This window comes from Oncorhynchus masou, chromosome 9 (assembly GCF_036934945.1).
Source record: "Oncorhynchus masou masou isolate Uvic2021 chromosome 9, UVic_Omas_1.1, whole genome shotgun sequence".
In the NCBI taxonomy this organism is placed as follows: domain Eukaryota; kingdom Metazoa; phylum Chordata; class Actinopteri; order Salmoniformes; family Salmonidae; genus Oncorhynchus; species Oncorhynchus masou.
In genome coordinates this window covers 73,610,698-73,629,858 of record NC_088220.1, presented here as the reverse complement: position 1 = coordinate 73,629,858, position 19,161 = coordinate 73,610,698, and the positions used below count along the sequence as shown (strand labels likewise).

The 19,161-nt window shown below is 42.1% G+C and overlaps 1 protein-coding gene across 1 annotated transcript in view; it reads right to left on the bottom strand.

Annotated features, from left to right (window-relative positions):
- The window catches only part of LOC135546617 (solute carrier family 25 member 36-A-like), a 32,851-nt gene extending 13,890 nt beyond the window's left edge, over window positions 1–18,961 (bottom strand). Inside the window, exons 1-3 of the mRNA XM_064975183.1 lie at window positions 18,518–18,961; window positions 14,050–14,214; window positions 13,271–13,348 (exon numbers count right to left, since the gene is read on the bottom strand). Coding sequence (XP_064831255.1) covers window positions 13,271–13,348; window positions 14,050–14,214; window positions 18,518–18,558 — 284 coding nt within the window. The 5' untranslated portion in view covers window positions 18,559–18,961. The remainder of the gene's footprint in view (window positions 1–13,270; window positions 13,349–14,049; window positions 14,215–18,517) is intronic.
- Window positions 18,962–19,161: the final 200 nt, after the last annotated feature.

The window sequence follows — 19,161 nt, the reverse complement described above, 5'->3', positions numbered from 1 at the left end:
CTCAACGTAACCAAGGCTAATGGGATAATTGTGGACTACAGGAAAAGGAGCACCGAGCACGTCCCCATTCTCATCGACGGGGCTGTAGTGGAGCAGGTTGAGAGCTTCAAATTCCTTTGTGTCCACATCAACAACAAATTAGATTGGACCAAACACACCAAGACAGTCGTGAAGAGGGCACGACAAAGCCTATTCCCCCTCAGGAATATAAAAAGATTTGGCATGGGTCCTGAGATCCTCAAAAGGTTCTACAGCTGCAACACCGAGAGCATCCTGACCGGTTGCTTCACTGCCTGGTACGGCAATTGCTCGGCCTCCGACCGCAAGGCACTTCAGAGGGTAGTGCGTACGGCCCAGTACATCACTGGGACAAAGCTGCCTGCCATCCAGGACCTCTACACCAGGCGGTGTCAGAGTAAGGCCCTAAAAAATGTCAAAGACTCCAGCAACCCCAGTCACAGACTGTTCTATCTACTACCGTATGGCAAGCGGTACCGGAGTGCCAAATCTAGGTCAAAAAGGCTTCTCAACAGTTTTTACCCCCAAGCCATAAGACTCCTGAACAGGTAACCAAAGGGTTACCCGGACTATTTGCATTGTGTGCCTCCCCCCAACCCATCTTTTACTCTCCGTTCATCATATATGCATAGTCACTTTAACGATACTTACATGTACATACTACCTCAATAAGCCTGACAAACAGGTGTCGGTATATAGCCTTGCTACTCTTTTTTTAATGTCTTTTTACTGTTGTTTTATGTCTTTACTTATACACCTTTTTTTCCCCTCGCACCATTGGTTAGAACCTGTATGTAAGCATTTCACTGTAAGGTCTACACCTGTTGTATTCGGCACACGTGACAAATAAAACTTTGATTTGAGGACATTCAGAGACTTGTCCCAAAGGCACTCCTGCGTTTTCTTGGCTGTGTGCTTTGGATTGTTGTCCTGTTGAAAGGTGAACCAGGACCCCAGTCTGAGGTCCTGAGCAGGTTTTCATTAAGGATCTCTGTACTTTTCCCCAGTCCTGACTAGTCTCCCAGTCCTTGCCACTGAAAAACATCCCCAAAGCATGATGCTGCCACCACGCTTCACTATAGGGATGGTCCTCCAGACGTGACTCTTGGTATTATATAGACAGGTGTGTGCCTTTCCAAATCAAGTCTAATCAATTGAATTTACCACAGGTGGACTTCAAGTTGTAGAAACATCTCAAGGATGCTCAATGGAAACAGGATGCACTCATGCTCAATTTTGTCTCTCATAGCAAAGGGCCTGAATCCTTATGTAAATACAGGTATTGGTTTTTCTTATTTTATACAAATGCAAAAAAAAAAGTTATTGGGTATTGTGTGTTGATTGCTGAGGATTATTTAATACATTTTAGAATAAGTCTAACGTAACAAAATGTGGAAAAAGACAAGGGGTCTGAATACTTTCCGAAGGCTCTGTATGTTTATAGCCACGGATATGTGCCCATTCTCTGTGGTTGATAAGAATAGTAGGTTTCAGCACCTCGTGAAAGTGCTCGAGCTACGTTACGAACTTTGCCCTTTCGAAGGGTAGTACCCGCTCTATATATAAAGCAAGCTCGAGCCAAAGTTGTCATAGAATTGGCAAATGCACCCGTGTCGCACTTACTACCGATGGCTGGACCTCCAGGGCTACAAAGAGCTACTTAACAGTGGCAGCCCATCACATTAGCAGGTAGCCTAGTGGTTAGAGTATTAGGCCAGTAACGAAAGGTTGATAGATCAAATTCCCGAGCTGACAACGTAAAAATCTACCATTCTGCCCCTGAACAAGGCAGTTAACCCACTGTTCCTAGGCCGTCATTGTAAATAAGGATTTGTCTTAATTAACTGACTTGCCTAGTCAAAAAAAGGTAAAATAAAAATGTAAATTACCCCAGAGTGAGTAATTAAAAGTATGTGCTACAGACACGCCCCCTTCATGAGAGTCACACAAGTGCCCATATTTCTCTCTGTAGGAAAACAAAACAGATGACATTTTTAGGCCTATGTCAACATATTGATTTCACACATATTGCAATTTATTTCAGTGTTGTTGAGTAATTGTGTTTTCATTTAAGAAAATGTTGTTATTCTTGATTATGCCGTCAGCAGGCATTTTACGACTCATGATCATATATGGAGTCAGGAATACCAACACAATGTGAATTGTCATTGAAAGCAAGGCTGCATTCTAAACACTTTAAAGACACACCCTTATCCCCTCAGCCCTCAAATTAAGTGGACACTTCTGATGACGTCTGACGAGTATACACTTGTAGGGCAAGGGGTGAGGGAGGAAGGAATGATTTTAAAAAATGGACCGCCCTTGCCCGGAAATTCATCACTCGTTCATCCCACGATGGCTGTGTTTTCAGCCACCGGCAGCTTGTGGATGCTTTATATGCACTACAGTTAATTATGATTGCATGTCTACTTATATTAGATCTATAATTATTAATATATGCATACTGTATGATAGCTAGCAAATTAATTAGCTAACTAACATTAGCCTGCCTAGCTGGAACTTCTGAAGGAAAATGTTTTATTTCTACAATTTCCAAAAGCTAGCCAAACAAAAACATTATTACTTTCACGAGACGTGTTTGTGCCGTCATGTGCATTAGTATCACAATTTCTAACCTTTTTACATTAGTTTGTACTTACACTTGTATGTTAACTTACCCATATTGATGTCGAGGTTTTAAGTTTCGGCAGACTTTTCTTAGCGGATGTACAATCATCGCAAATTGAATTATGGGGCGTTTCAGGCCCCAAAGTGAACATAATTGTACACTCGCAAACTTGATAAAAAACAAGAGCTTAGGACCTTACGTTGCGAACTTCCCTTGTTTGGCTAATCGTTTCGACCGACGTACAAGATGGTGACGGGGATTCTCCTAAGGGCATAAGGCGAGAATAAGTGGACAAGGGTGTATCTTTTATGAGTTTGAAACACAGTCTAAGAAGCGGTAGAGCATTGGACCATGGGCGCTGTTTTTAGGCTTCCCGTTTTTTTGTTTTTGCATCTTTAACTTTCGGTTTTGTACACTAGCTTCCAAGAGCTGAAAAATACTATATTTTTGGTTATAGAAAATATATTTCGCAGCAGCTTAGATGGTACAATGATTCTCTACAATATACTTGCTTGTTTTGTCACAAACTGAAATTAGGCAAACTATTAGAATTTTATCAACCAGGAAATGGCTGAGCAATTTCTGCATAGTGCATCTTTAAATATAGTTCCTGTTGGCATATCATTTTCCCCCTGTAACAAAACTGACAGCAAAACTGCAATATGTAACGAACCATGGATTTGATGAACTATTACACCCATACTAATTAAGAATAAAGCCAACAGCAATAACTAATGGGCTGAGAGTTTCAGTTTAAAATAGGCATTATTGGACGAAACACAGTACTAAAAGGAGTAGGGGTTGCACAATTCTGGTATATATATTTTTATTTCAAATCATCCTCCAACCAGAGGTCCTCGTTGGAAGATTCCGGATTTCCTGCTTAAGTTACTGGAATCTTGCAGCCATAAAATAAATACATTCAGTACACACTAGAGGTCGACCAATTAATCAGAATAGCCAATTTCAAGTTTTCATAATCGGAAATCGGTATTTTTGGTAGCGGATTTGACAGTTTTTTTAAATATATTTTTACACACCTTTATTTAACTAGGCAAGTCAGTTAAGAACACATTCTTAGTTTCAATTACGGCCTAGGAACGGTGGGTTAATTGCCTTGTTCAGGGGCAGAACAACAGATTTTACCTTGTCCGCTCGGGAATTCAATCTTGCAACCTCACAGTTAACTAGTCCAACGCTCTAACCACCTGCCTCACGAGGAGCCTGCCTGTTATGCGAATGCAGTAAGAAGCCAAGGTAAGTTGCTAGCTAGCATTAACCTCTTGGTGTTAGGGGGCAGTATTTTCATTTTTGGGAAAAAAATGTTCCCGTTTTAAACGGGATATTTTGTCAGGAAAAGATGCTAGAATATGCATATTATTGACAGCTTTGTATAGAAAACACTAACGTTTCCAAAACTGTAAAGATATTGTCTGTGAGTATAACAGAACTGATGTTGCAGGCGAAAGGGGCACTTCCTGGGGTACTTCCAGTCCGGAAGTGCCCCAGGTTTTGAAAGCCCTGCGTTCCAACGACTCCCTATATGGCTGTGAATGTACCATCAACGAGCTTACTCTTTCTACATATTCCCCAAGGTGTCTACAGCATTGTGACAGTTTTACGCATTTCTGTTGAAGAATAGCCGTATGGGGGCACATTGCGTAAGTGGTCACGTGGTGGCTCTGAGAGAGATTCTCGCGTAAAGTGCAGAGGTAGCCATTACTCCAATCGGTCCTAGAGAAAAAGGAATTGTCCCGACGGATATATTATCGAATAGATATTAGAAAAACACCTTGAGGATAGATTCTAAACAACGTTTGCCATGTTTCTGTTGATATTATGGAGCTAATTTGGAATATTTTTCGCTGTTGTGGTGACCGCAATTTCCGGGCGATTTCTCAGCCAAACGTGAAGAACAAACAAAGCTATTTCACCTACAAAAATAATATTTTGGGGAAAAAAATTAACTTTGGCTGTCTACCTGGGAGTCTCATGAGTGAAAGCATCCGAAGTTCAAAGGTAAACAATTTATTTTGATTGCTTTTCTGATTTCCGTGACAAGTTTGCCTGCTGCTAGCAAGGCATAATGCTATGCTAGGCTATGATAAACGTACACAAATGCTTGTCTAGCGTTGGCTGTAAAGCATATTTTGAAAATCTGAGATGACAGTGTGATTAACAAAAGGCTAAGCTGTGTTCCAATATATTTCACTTGTGATTTTCATGAAGAGGAAGATTTTCTAGGAAGATTTGTGTCCGTTGCGTTATGCCAATTAGTGTCAGATGATGATAACGGTCCCGTTCACGGGCTGGGCGTCACTACATGTTAAACTTATCTTATAAAAAAAAACAATCAATCATAATCACTAGTTAACTACACATGGTTCATGATATTACTAGTTTATCTAGCGTGTCCTGCGTTGCATATAATCGATGCGGTGCGTATACGTGAAAAAGGGCGGTTGTTGCTCCAACGTGTACCTAACCATAAACATCAATGCCTTTCTTAAAATCAATACACAGAAGTATATATTTTTAACCTGCATATTTAGCTAAAATAAATCCAGGTTAGCAGGCAATATTAACCAGGTGGAATTGTGTCACTTCTCTTGCGTTTATTGCATGCAGAGTCGGGGTATATGCATGGGCCGCCTGGCTCGTTGCGAACTAATTTGCCAAAATTGTACGTAATTATGACATAACATTGGAGGTTGTGCAATGTAACAGGAATATTTCGACTTATGGATGCCACCCGTTAGATAAAATACGGAACGATTCCGTAGTTCACTGAAAGAATAAACGTTTTGTTTTCGAGATGATAGTTTCCGGGTTTCAACCATATTAATGACCTAAGGCTCGTATTTTTGTGTGTTATGTTATAATTAAGTCTATGATTTGATAGAGCAGTCTGACTGAGCGATGGTAGGCAGCAGCAGGCTAGTAAGCATTCATTCAAACAGCACTTTAGTGCGTTTTGCCAGCAGCTCTTCGCAATGCTTCAAGTATTGCGCTGTTTATGACTTCAAGCCTATCAACTCCCGAGATTAGGCTGGTGTAACCGATGTGAAATGGCTAGCTAGTTAGCGGGGTGCATGCTAATAGCGTTTCAAACGTCACTCACTCTGAGTTGTTCCCCTTGCTCTGCATGGGTAACGCTGCTTCGGGGGTGGCTGTTGTCGATGTGTTCCTGGTTCGAGCCCAGGTAGGAACGAGGAGAGGGACGGAAGCTATACTGTTACACTGGAAATACTAAAGTGCCTATAAGAACATCCAATAGTCAAAAGGTATATGAAATACAAATTGTATAGAGAGAAATAGTCCCATAATTCCTATAATAACTACAACCTAATACTTCTTACCTGGGAATATTTTAGTCTCATGTTAAAAGGAAAGACCAGCTTGTTCTGAGCAAGGAACTTAAACATTAGCTTTCTTACATGGCACATATTGCACTTTTACTTTCTTCACCAACACTTTGTTTTTGCATTATTTAAACCAAATTGAACATTTTCATTATTTATTTGAGGCTAAATTGATTTTATTTATGTATTATATTAAGTGTTCATTCAGTATTGTTGTAATTGTCATTATTACAAATAAATAAATACGTTTAAAAATATATATATATATTAAAAAAATATATATATAAAAAAAAGCCGATTAATAGGTATCGGCTTTTTTTGGGTCACCAATAATCGGTATCAGTGTTGAAAAATCATAATGTCGACCCCTAGTACACACACAAGTACTAGGCCTAATCTCTTAAGTCTTTTTTCAACAATTAGCTACCTGTAAGTCTAGATGCACATTTTCAAAGTGACAAAGTTTGTGCCTAGCCAGTGCCAGGCTGTTTCTGCTTCTTCAGTCAATTTGTCATTGTCTCACCGTGTTTGGGTAGGCAGAGATGTAGCATTGTTGACCGCAGAGACAGTCAGTCAGGCAAACTACAGGTAGTTTATACCTTCAACCATCGTACATGTTATGTCAAACTTGCCCTGAGCAAAAAACACTACAAACACTTCAGTACTGACCACTAAAAGCTTATCAGTCAGTGTGTGGTGTGTTTAGCCTTGGCTATATATTTTGTGTTGTGTCAGGGGTCCAGGTGGTTTGACTCTGGGAGAGATCTGCATCAGCATCTACCCTGACAGTGTCAACAAAGCACTCTGAACACGCTTAGCACAAGCTCTTGTTAGACGTAGCATTAGCTAGCGTCTACCATTAACTATTAGCTAGAGCCTACCATTAGCTACCACTTAGAGACTCATCATCATCATCTGCGGGCCAGGGGCTAATTAGCATTAGTAGCAATTTAGCATATAATCTTTTCGCTCCCAGTCCTACAGATGGTTAGCTAACTGGCTGGCTAGAGTACAATGCTACTCAGAGCCCTGATCATTGCAGCTGTCATCAGCTTATCTCTCTCATCCAGAAACCCTCATTTATCCTCCACAGCGACTGACAGTGTTATGTAATAGCATTAAACTGTGGGATGGACAGCCTGGTGCTGAGCATTAGTGCTGTTTGTCCAGTCTAAAAAATGAACCAGGAGTAAGATAATCTCTGTGATAGTGATTGATTCACAACTCCTCTCTGTAAAAGCACCATTGTAAGATGTAAAATGGATCCCCGTCAACTTGATGACCACAAACACTAGTGACACAGTAATTTCCCAGAACCCCTTGACTCTAAAAACAACATAACCCCTTAGACATTCCCACAACTAAGAACTCAAAGACTTTGCAGTTGACCACCAGTGGGTCAATGTCAGATAATGTAATAGTAGCTCCTTCCACATAGTCTAGGCTAGATTATGGTTGTAAAGGGAGGGTATATTACAGGAAACCTTTGACATTTACCAGTCAAATACCAGAATTTGTGTATCTATCAATGATTTTAAGTAATATATCAAGACATCTAGCTGCTCTTTTGGGTAACTTAGATTATCACAGGTTTCTAATCGTCTCTGGTCCTCTGTGTGGCCTTAACACATAAAATAGATGAACAAATATAAAATTTGATTTTAAAATAAACAAATTGGATTGAAAAAGTTGTCAAATATTATTCTATATATAAACTTTGTGAATACCATTGGTGTTTAAAGGTAGACTCCGCGATATAATGTAGATGCAGAACGTAAACAGGATAGTGGGTCAATTTAAGCAACAGCTAAGAGCGTTGAAGCGTGAGGGTCAACTTCTCTGCTGTTTTGGTGCCCTGCCTACCATGCTGTGAACAGCATGAAGCGAACCCGTGCACATGCACAGATACTGTGTGTGACAGCGAAGTATTGTATCGTGCTCATCTCAATATCTCCGGTGCTGCTTGTGGCAACGTCATTTTACTGAGTCTACATGAGGGTTTAATATGAGGGTTTCAACACGTGTGTGAGTGTGTGTGTATACAGTGCATTAGGAAAGTATTCAGAACCCTTCTCTTTTTCCACATTTTGTTACGTTACAGCCTTATCATAAAATGTATTAAATACATTTATGTTCTCAATCTACACAAAATACCCCATAATGACAAATTGAAAACAGGGTTAGAAATTTCACATTTATATATATAAAAAAAAATACTTTACTTACAGGCCCTTTGCTATGAGACTAGAAATTGAGCTCAGGTGCATCCTGTTTCCATTGAGCATCCTTGACATGTTTCAAAAACTTTACTGGAATCCACCGGTGGTAAATTCAACTGATTGGACATGATTTGGAAAGGCACACCTGTCTATATAATAGGTCCCACAGTTGACAGTGCATGTCAGAGCAAAAACCAAGCCATGAGGTCGAAGAAATTGTACATAGAGTGCCTTGACACAATCCTGTCTCGGCACAGATCTGAGTATGGGTACTAAAAATAAAATAGCATTGCAGGTTTCCAAGAACACAGTGGGGTCAAACATTCTTAAATGGAACTGAGAAATCGGGGGAGAAGGGCCTTGGTAAGGGAGGTGACCAATGGTCACTCTGACAGAACTCCAGAGTTCCTCTGTGGAGATGGGAGAACCTTCCAGATAGACAACCATCACTGCAGCACTCCACCAAATCAGGCCTTTATGGTAGTGGTCAGACAGAAGCCACTCCTCAGTAAAAGGCACATGACAGTCTGCTTGGAAGGCAGCTAAAGCCTCTCAGACCATGAGAAACAAGATTCTCTAGTCTGATAAAACCAAGATTGAACTCTTTGGTTTGAATGCCAAGCATCACGTCTGGAGGAAACCTGGCACCATGCTTGTGGGGATGTTTTTCAGCGTCATGGACTGAGAGACTAGTCAGGATCGAGGGAAAGATGAACAGAGCAAAGTACAGAGAGATCCTGGATGAAAACCTGTTCCAGAGTGATCAGGACCTCAGACTGGGGCAAAGGTTCAACTTCTAACAGGACAACAACCCTAAGCACGCAGCCAAGATAACGCAGGAGTGGCTTCGGGACAAGTCTCTGAATGTCCTTGAGTGACCCAGCCAGAGCCCGTACTTGAACCCAATCTAATATCTCTGAAGAGAAAATACAGTAGCTTGCGAAAGTATTCACCCCCCTTGGCATTATTCCTATTATGTTGCCTTACAAACTGGAAATTAAATTGACTTTTGGGGGGTTTAAACAACATGCCTACCACTTTGATGATGCAAAATATTTGTTATTGTGAAACAAACAAGAAATAAGACAAAAAAACTGAAAACTTGAGCGTGCATAACTATTCACCCCCCCCAAAGTCAATACTTTGTAGAACCACCTTTTGCAGCAATACAGCTGCAAGTCACTTGGGGTGTCTCTATAAGCTTGGCACATCTAGCCACTGCGATTTTTGCCCATTCTTCAAGGCAAAACTGCTCCAACTCCTTCAAGTTGGATGGGTTCCGCTGGTGTACAGCAATCTTTAAGTCATACCCCAGAATCTCAATTGGATTGAGGTCTGGGTTGACTAGGCCATTCCAAGACATTTAAATTAGAGGTCAAACGATTATGGTTTTTCAACGTCGATACTGATTATTGGAGGACCAAAAACGCTGATGCAGAGTCATTCAATTAAATTAATGTATTTTTAATAATGACAATTACAACAATAATGAATTGACACTTATTTTAACTTAATATAATACATCAATAAAATCTATTTAGCCTCAAGTAGATAATGAAACATGTTCAATTTGGTTTAAATATGTTGGAGAATAACGTAAAAGTGCAATATGTGCTATGTAAGAAAGCTAACATTTCAGTTCCTTGCTCAGAACATGAGAACATATGGAAAGCTGGTGGTTCCTTTTAACATGAGTCTTCAATATTCCCAGGTAAGAAGTTTTAGGTTGTAGTTATAGGACTATTAACCTCTATACCATTTGTATTTCATTAATCTTTGACAATTGGATGTTCTTATAGGCACTTTAGTATTGCCAGTGTAACAGTATAGCTTCCTTCCCTCTCCTCGCTCCTCCCTGGGCCCGAACCAGCAACACAACGACAACAGCCACCACATCGAAGCAGCGTTATCCATGCAGAGCAAGGGAAACAACCACCCCAGGGCTCAGAGCGAGAGAAGTTTGAAATGCTATTAGCGCACGCTAACTAGCCAGCCATTTCACTTCGGTCACACCAGCCTCATCTCGGGAGTTGATAGGTTAAGTCAAACAGCGCAATGCTTGATGCACAACGAAAAGCTGCTGACAAAACGCACAAAAGTGCTGTTTGAATGAATGTTTACACGCCTGCTTCTGCCTACCACCGCTCAGTCAGATACTTAGATACTTGTATGCTCAGTCAGATTATATGCAACACAGAATACGCTAGATAATATCTAGTAATATCATCAACGATGTGTAGTTAACTAGTGATTATGATTGATTGTTTTTTATAAGATAAGTTTAATGCTAGCTAGCAACTTACCTTGGCTTACTGCATTTGCATAACAGGCACTCCTTGTGGAGTGCAACGAGAGAGAGGCAGGTCGTTATTGCGTTGGACTAGGTAGCCTTAAGGTTGCAAGATTGGATCCCCCGAGCTGACAAGGTGAGAATCTGTCTTTCTGCCCCTGAACGAGGAAGTTAACGCACCGTTCCTAGGCCGTAATTGAAAATAAGAATGTGTTCTTAACTGACTTGCCTAGTTAAATAAAGATTAAATAAAGGTGTAAAAAAATAATAAAAAAAATAAATAATAATTGGCGCCCAAAAATACCGATTTCCAATTGTTATGAAAACTTGAAATCGGCCATTCCGATTAATCAGTCGACCTCTAATTTAAATGTTTCCCCTTAAACCACTCAAGTGTTGCTATAACAGTATGCTTAGGGTCATTGTCCTGCTGGAAGGTGAACCTCAGTCCCAGTCTCAAATCTCTGGAAGACAAACAGTTTTCCCTTGTGAATTTCCCTGTATTTAGTGCCATCCATCATTCCTTCAATTCTGACCAGTTTCCCCAGTCCCTGCCGATGAAAAACATCCCCACAGCATGATGCTGCCACCACCATGTTTCATTGTGTGTTTGCGACAGACATAGCATTTTCCTTGATGGCCAAAAAGCTGAATTTTAGTCTCATCTGACCAGAGTACCTTCTTCCATAGTCTCCCACATGCCTTTTGGTGAAACCAAACGTGTTTGCTTATTTTTTTCTTTAAGCAATGGCTTTTTTCTGGCCACTTCCATAAAGCCCAGCTCTGTGAAGTGTACGGCTTAAAGTGGTCCTTTGGACAATAACTCCAATCTCCGCTGTGGAGCTTTGTAGCTTCTTCAGGGTTATCTTTGGTCTCTTTGTTGCCTCTGATTAATGCCCTCCTTACCTGGTCTGTGAGTTTTGATGGGCGGCCCTCTCTTGGCAGGTTTGTTTTGGTGCCATATTATTTCCATTTTTTAATAAAAGATTTAACGGTGGGTGCTCCGTGGGATGCTCAAAGTTTCCGATATTTTTTTATAACCCCAACCCTGATCTGTACTTCTCACACATGACCTGTTTGGAGCACTCCCTGGTCTTCATGGTGCCGCTTGCTTGGTGGTGCCCCTTGCTTACAGGTGTTTCAGACTCTGGGGCCTTTCAGAACAGGTGTATGTATACTGAAATCATGTCACAGATGTCACATGTCACAGATCATGGGACACTTAGTAAGGCAGTGCTATATCATGGCGCGGGACCCACAACGCCATTTAGCTATGACTGTATTCATGATACAGCACTGACACTTATCCTTATTGCTTAATTAAAATAGGAGTTAAATCATGTTCCTTAAATTTCCTACTCTTTGAAATGTGTAGTTGTGTCTAAAATGCACCATTTTGCAAAACAAATTTTAAATGACAATTAAAAAAAGTGTGTGTGTACTTTAGTGTATTTATACTTGGGATATCACCTTCCAACATTAAAAGTTCAAAAGGGACATCTTAAATTATGTCAAAAAGCAACTTTTGTGTTGGTATGGTCTGGGCGTACCCCAATAACAGAATGGTGTGGGCATATACCGGTCTTATAAAAATATCCATGAGAGTAGAGTGCTGATTGGCCAACTCAGCCATCATGACATGAAATAGCATTTTTGAAATGGTCTGTTTGAGATGGGGTTTTTGAAGTGTTTTTTTTTCCCAATTTATGATTGGCCACAAATACAATAGGACAAGTAAACAAAAATATTTGGGTATGAGTTAACAGAATATGAACTTTTAAAAGTGAGATGTTCACTGGACAGTTACTTGAATCACTTTTGGGGCAATTGGAATGAGGTATGATTTGGCTCAGCTCCATATACATTCAATTTGAATTACATGTGAATATTCTAAAATCAGTATAAAACAACTTTCCTACCAGAGAGGTTTCCATCAAACTGACTTTTTGCAGATAAAAAGCTGTGCGTGATGACAGTGCACATAACAATTACTTTTACCCTTAAATTCCCATGTACCAAATGATAAATACAAGTTAAAGGGGTTTCCATCCAACTTTACTGATGGTTTTGTCACAAAAACTCTTGCGCTATATAGCAAATGTGTCCACTCTAGTCTTTCACATGTGATCTAGCCAACAGCTCGCAGATACAGTGCGGGTAGGCTACCTACCTTATGAGATTATTATGGATAAGAGCTTTGTATTCTTTGTATTTGTCAAACAGCAGCCAAGCATCTATAATCATGTCACCAGAATAAGATCCTGAATATTTATTGGAAAGGAGCATCAAGCTCATCACCGTCCACTTTCACCACCCTGTGAAGAACATCTTATTTCATCTGTAGCCTAATAAACTGCATGCTTCCCGAGTCAGAGGCCGGACCAACACAACATATCATCACAACTCCAAGTTTACTTCAAAATGATGGCTATTATATCAATATTTGCGCATAATGGCGTTTCCACCACCATTTCTCGCATAATCCATTTTACCGACACAAAAAGATCCCATCATGTCGAATTAACAAATTGTCTGTCTGCATATATAAAGATGTACCGGTATTTAATGTTTCCATCAACCCAGTTTTGACTTTTTTTCCTGTGTCAGGTAATTCATCTGCATGAAATGGACTATATAGTTAGTTAGATGGAAATGTGGTTGGTGATATTGTATATCCTGAAATATGAAATTATCATACAGTACTACAATTTCATGAATCTACTTTTTGTTGTTGTAATGTTTAGGTGCTTACCTGGAGGGGGCCACACCCACTAGATTAGGCCCCAGTCCTCTGAACAGAGAGCGGGCTCCTTCTTTCTCAAGAATCAACCTGAAGATAAAAACAGAATTCCCTTACCCACCACTCACAAATATTCACATTCTTTTCACTGAAACCTCAGTGGAATTCATAACAATGAACTAGGAATAGGCTCTGCCGAAAGACTTGCAACAACAACTTGTAGAGAGAAAAACATGATGTATGATAGGAGTGATGGGGTATATCCTGCTGCTGGGGTAGGCTACAGATCCCCAGACAGGCCTTTTCATGAAGGTAGGAGAGAGAGGGGCGCTTAAGGAGTTGGATTTTAGTCCACATGTCTCTGCCTACCAAGGAGACATGGGCCAGAGCAAACAACAACAACATGGGGTTTTGTGTGGAGGGAGGGATCCAGCAGCCAAACCCCACGAGGGGATAGGTGGTAAACCGGAGGACGTGTAAACACCCAAAATAGACCAGCTAATATTTACTCTCTGGTTTCTTGAGACTTCTACACGTTAGACTACTTAGAACTGTTTACTGTGAAGTTTAATGTGCAAAGCTAGAGGGCAATGACAGTAATAAATCCAAAACAATCTAAACCAATAACACAAGCATAAAGTATAGTATTTGTAATGTTTGATGGTTAACAATAAACATCCCTAGACATTAAAATAAAAGCCTACGCCTGTTTGATCTTGTGAGCTGATATACTGTATGTTAGTATGACAATGCTAGTAAATCAAGTTGTGCAGGCAGAACATAATACCCACTTGAGGCAGTGCAGGGGTCCTGGAGGGGACATGCGTGCTACGCTGGGCCCATTGACGGTACTGAGCTGCACCCCAGACACGTAGAGTGTGATGTGGGATGACTGTAGTCTGGTCTTCACCACCTCCAGGGGACATGTCAGGATGGCTCCTACCATTCCCCCACACCTAGAAGAGAGCAGAGAGAGAACAGAGGGATGAGAAAGGGTAGAGAGCGAGCGTGTCAGAGCAAACAACCCACACAAACTGATGGAACAGCTACAAGGACAGACATAGAATTGTGTGCTTTATTGAGGTGGCAGCAAATATTGCTCAGCTGCTTGAGAAAAGCAGCAGACAAGTTGTCTATCTGGAAGGTGCTGATTCCATTACAGAAATACACAGTGGATGGAATCCAGAGGATCTGGGGGTTGTGGATCCGTGTGGAGACTAGGGGAGGCTTGAGGATCCGTGTGGAGACTAGGGGAGGCTTGAGGATCCGTGTGGAGACTAGGGGAGGCTTGAGGATCCGTGTGGAGACTAGGGGAGGCTTGAGGATCCGTGTGGAGACTAGGGGAGGCTTGAGGATCCGTGTGGAGACTAGGGGAGGCTTGAGGATCCGTGTGGAGACTAGGGGAGGCTTGAGGATCCGTGTGGAGACTAGGGGAGGCTTGAGGATCCGTGTGGAGACTAGGGGAGGCTTGAGGATCCGTGTGGAGACTAGGGAGGCTTGAGGATCCGTGTGGAGACTAGGGGAGGCTTGAGGATCCGTGTGGAGACTAGGGGAGGCTTGAGGATCCGTGTGGAGACTAGGGGAGGCTTGAGGATCCGTGTGGAGACTAGGGGAGGCTTGAGGATCCGTGTGGAGACTAGGGGAGGCTTGAGGATCCGTGTGGAGACTAGGGAGGCTTGAGGATCCGTGTGGAGACTAGGGGAGGCTTGAGGATCCGTGTGGAGACTAGGGGAGGCTTGAGGATCTAGGGAGGCTTGAGGATGGAGACTAGGGGAGGCTTGAGGATCCGTGTGGAGACTAGGGGAGGCTTGAGGATCCGTGTGGAGACTAGGGGAGGCTTGAGGATCCGTGTGGAGACTAGGGGAGGCTTGAGGATCCGTTGGAGACTAGGGGAGGCTTGAGGATCCGTGTGGAGACTAGGGAGGCTTGAGGATCCGTGTGGAGACTAGGGGAGGCTTGAGGATCCGTGTGGAGACTAGGGGAGGCTTGAGGATCCGTGTGGAGACTGTGGGAGGCTTGAGGATCCGTGTGGAGACTAGGGAAGGCTTGAGGATCCGTGTGGAGACTAGGGGAGGCTTGAGGATCCGTGTGGAGACTAGGGGAGGCTTGAGGATCCGTGTGGAGACTAGGGGAGGCTTGAGGATCCGTGTGGAGACTAGGGGAGGCTTGAGGATCCGTGTGGAGACTAGGGGAGGCTTGAGGATCCGTGTGGAGACTAGGGGAGGCTTGAGGATCCGTGTGGAGACTAGGGAGGCTTGAGGATCCGTGTGGAGACTAGGGAGGCTTGAGGATCCGTGTGGAGACTAGGGGAGGCTTGAGGATCCGTGTGGAGACTAGGGGAGGCTTGAGGATCCGTGTGGAGACTAGGGGAGGCTTGAGGATCCGTGTGGAGACTAGGGGAGGCTTGGCAAGTCAGCACAGTAATGCCCTCCATCTGAGGACAACAGTTCTCAGCTGGAATGAATAAGTGCAATAACAAATACTTTGTGCCCGTACCTTTCACACATCTAATTTGACCTAACACTTTCCAAAAGCACACAAATGACTAGGCTACCCTGAGTCTGAGCTTCTTTATAGGAACTCATGAATACAACACGGTTTTGAACGCAATGGGAGCGGGATGATTTGAAAGAAGTAGACTAAGTTCTACGAGTCCTTTGGGGGAAATATGGCGAGTAGAAAGTATGTGTTTATAACCTAGCCCCGAGCAATTGCTCCGTGTTTTATCTGTGTCTTTGAATAGTTTATGATACGAGTGTGAATGACAAGACAGTGAGAGAATATTTTCAGCCAAACCAGAGTAGATTACAGATACAGGCCTAACTCTGTTTCTATGATGGTTGATCATTAAGCCATACTTCTATTGCGGCAGATACAGAGGGAGATGGCCACAGTAAATAGAGGTGGAACTGAGGGAATCCAACATACACGCCTGGCACATGTGGACTGCGACAGAGCACGAGCACTGTGGAGAACATTAGAAAAGGTAAACAACGGGAGGGTGCAGGGCTAAACTATTTCTTCCTTACCTGGGACCAATAGTCCTATGACAAGCTACTGATGTTATTTTGAAGGAAAGGAGAACATGTATACGCCTATTACTCAATATGTCTGTCAACTCTTGTGTTTATTTATTATGAGTTCAATAAAAAGATAGGAGACAATAAAAGACTTGAGATGCAACTAAATGTTCTGGAAACCTGCATGACACAGTTACAGGGAAGGGGCTCTCCGATTAAACTCAACGCTACGATTTACGATGGAGTTGAGCAGCGACTACTGTGGGCTGCCTGGATTTCCAACATCACATAAAATTGTGTTTTTATTTAAAAACTACCGATTTCAGCACCCAAAGAACAATCCGCATTTACACAGGACAAATACAGCACCCCAAAAAATAGTACTGTGTAAATGACATTGTACTGTGTAAATGCAGGCTATTCTTTGGGTGCTAAAATATATTTTCTTTTATAAAAACGTAATTTTATGTGATGTCGGGGAACTCCAGCCCTGTTGATTAGGCTACTGCCCATCCTGAACTAACGATAACAATTCTGGAAGGAATATGGAGGTACACTAATGTATTGATGTCAAGTTACTCTCATACCACATATAGTAGGGGTCTTCCAACCCTGAGATATTACACAAATGGTTGTCTGAGCTGAAATTGGCCATGTGCCTTCGTTTACAAGCATTCAGAAGCTCTCTTGCTCTCTATTCATCCATCTCTGTATTTTGCCATGAGTCTGTGAGCAACACATGCAGGAATGCTTCTTGCCCTGAAGCCTCAAGCTCAGCATGCGCCTTCACAAACTACAGCGAACCAGCTGAAACATGAGTCCTGAAATCTTCAACATAATCTTTAAAACACCCCATCTGTTGGTCATGCAATTGTCCATATGAATGAACATAGTAAGAGTCTATATAACAAATCAAGTCCTCATCTAGCACTTGGTCTTGACTCTCAGTTCCATTACAATACACATAAGAGTCATTGGACAAAGGAAAAGGAGTCTTCTGTATGGGGAAGTTTTGTTAAAAGCCCTGACTCTCAGTATGAACATTAATAAGCATCATTTAAGTACAGTTTTGGAAGCATAAGGGCCTTATATTTCATATCAGCAAGACTTTTTTCCTTCTTACAAAACAAGGTTAGATTGATACACACCTATATAGGGTTAGTGTTCCCACACTGCCATATCTCAAATGTTACAGCCATGTTTGCTGAAAACATAGGGACCACCTGTGCTAATTAGCTATCAGGCATGATCCAGACACATGGGTGTAATGAAAGAAGGCTGGTTAAAACAGGGTACAGTAAGTGTTTTTTTGCATTTATTAAATTATTTTTATACTATATGAAAGAAGAGGGCTTTATGTTTCTAGAACCTTGTGGTAATTTCGAATCGATTCACGTTTTGGTGGAATATTTGGCTGCCAGAGCAAGGCTACCTCTGAAAATAGCATACCGTGGACCTTAAGGAGTAACGATAACATTAGGCTCTTTACGAGCACATCTTGGGCTAACTCGCTACAATGTCACACTGACACAGTGTGAGCATCATTACTATTTATTTACCATTACAACTTCGGCCTGCGTAGCTAGAATGGTTTAATCGGAGAAGAGTTTCCCCATCGGCTGTGGCAGTTCAGGTAATTTATAGCTGACCATGGTATGACCTTGGAGTGCATTTGTTTTGGTTCTGACGCCGCAACTTGATCAGATGCCTATGAGAGAAACCCCTTATACCTCCGCGAGAGAAACCGGATAGTTTACGGCTTACCATAATGTTAGACCCCCTTATTTCTTTAGTTGCACGATGAGCTCAGTAGTTTGATAGTAAAGGATGCCAGGTAACGTTGTCAGAATACGTGAAAAAAGGTCAAAACAATGGCATCCGAGCGCACGTGCTGAAACAAGTGCATCCGCGTGGGTTATGGCTAATAGTCGGACAACGGTAATAACAAAACTCGTATACAATTTAAGAGCTGGCAATGTTGTGGGTGAAAAACTTCTACATAGCACCGGAAAATAGATTTCCTTACCAAAACCAGACAGCTATGTCATTGAATTCAGCTAGCTAATGTTAGCTAGCAAAACAGCTGCTGCAGGCACATCATCGTGGATACGTCTAGACTAGCAGCATCTAACGTGCTAGCCAACTGGACATCTTTGCATTTTATATAGCTTGCTAGCATGTTGGTAACTAACGTTACACTGGACTGTATTACTAGCTAGCGATTAGCCATGATACTCACCCTCCAGCAAACAGATGAACGAGGGTATCTCTCTGACTCATTCTGTCTCATATTCCCAGGACCCGGACGCAGGGCACCACTTTGGGTTAGGAGACAAGGGGGGCTGACGACAAGGAATGGGTAACTTATAGATCACTAGACCAATGCGCCGTGTTGTGGAGGTCAGTTGCTAGCAAACGCGAGTATATGTAACGCGTTAGCTACAGTAGCTAGCTTCCCAGGCTAACCGTTGCCTTCCCCTGACTGAAAACTTCGCAGTCACGACAGTGACTTTGCGTCTCTTCCGTCTTAACAGGGATATTATTTTGCCATGGTGGATGTATTTTGCTAGTGAATGAATCCAATTCGGTGTGATATACTTATACCCCGACACACCTTCAGCCTGACTCTTACATTGCTCGCCTTCACCCCTTGCCTCACAGAATGCTACAGCGACAGGTCAGAATGTTTATCGTCGAATGGGAAGCCGCAAAACAAAGGCTGTGATTGGCGGATGTGTAGCAGTACATTATTTAATCCCGCCCATCACTACTTTTTCACGTGATCAGGCTTTGAATGGAAGCGTGCTTTGCTCCAGCAAGTTTCAAATCAATCAAATACAAATTGTATTGTGGCATACACTATATAAACAAAAGTATGTGGAC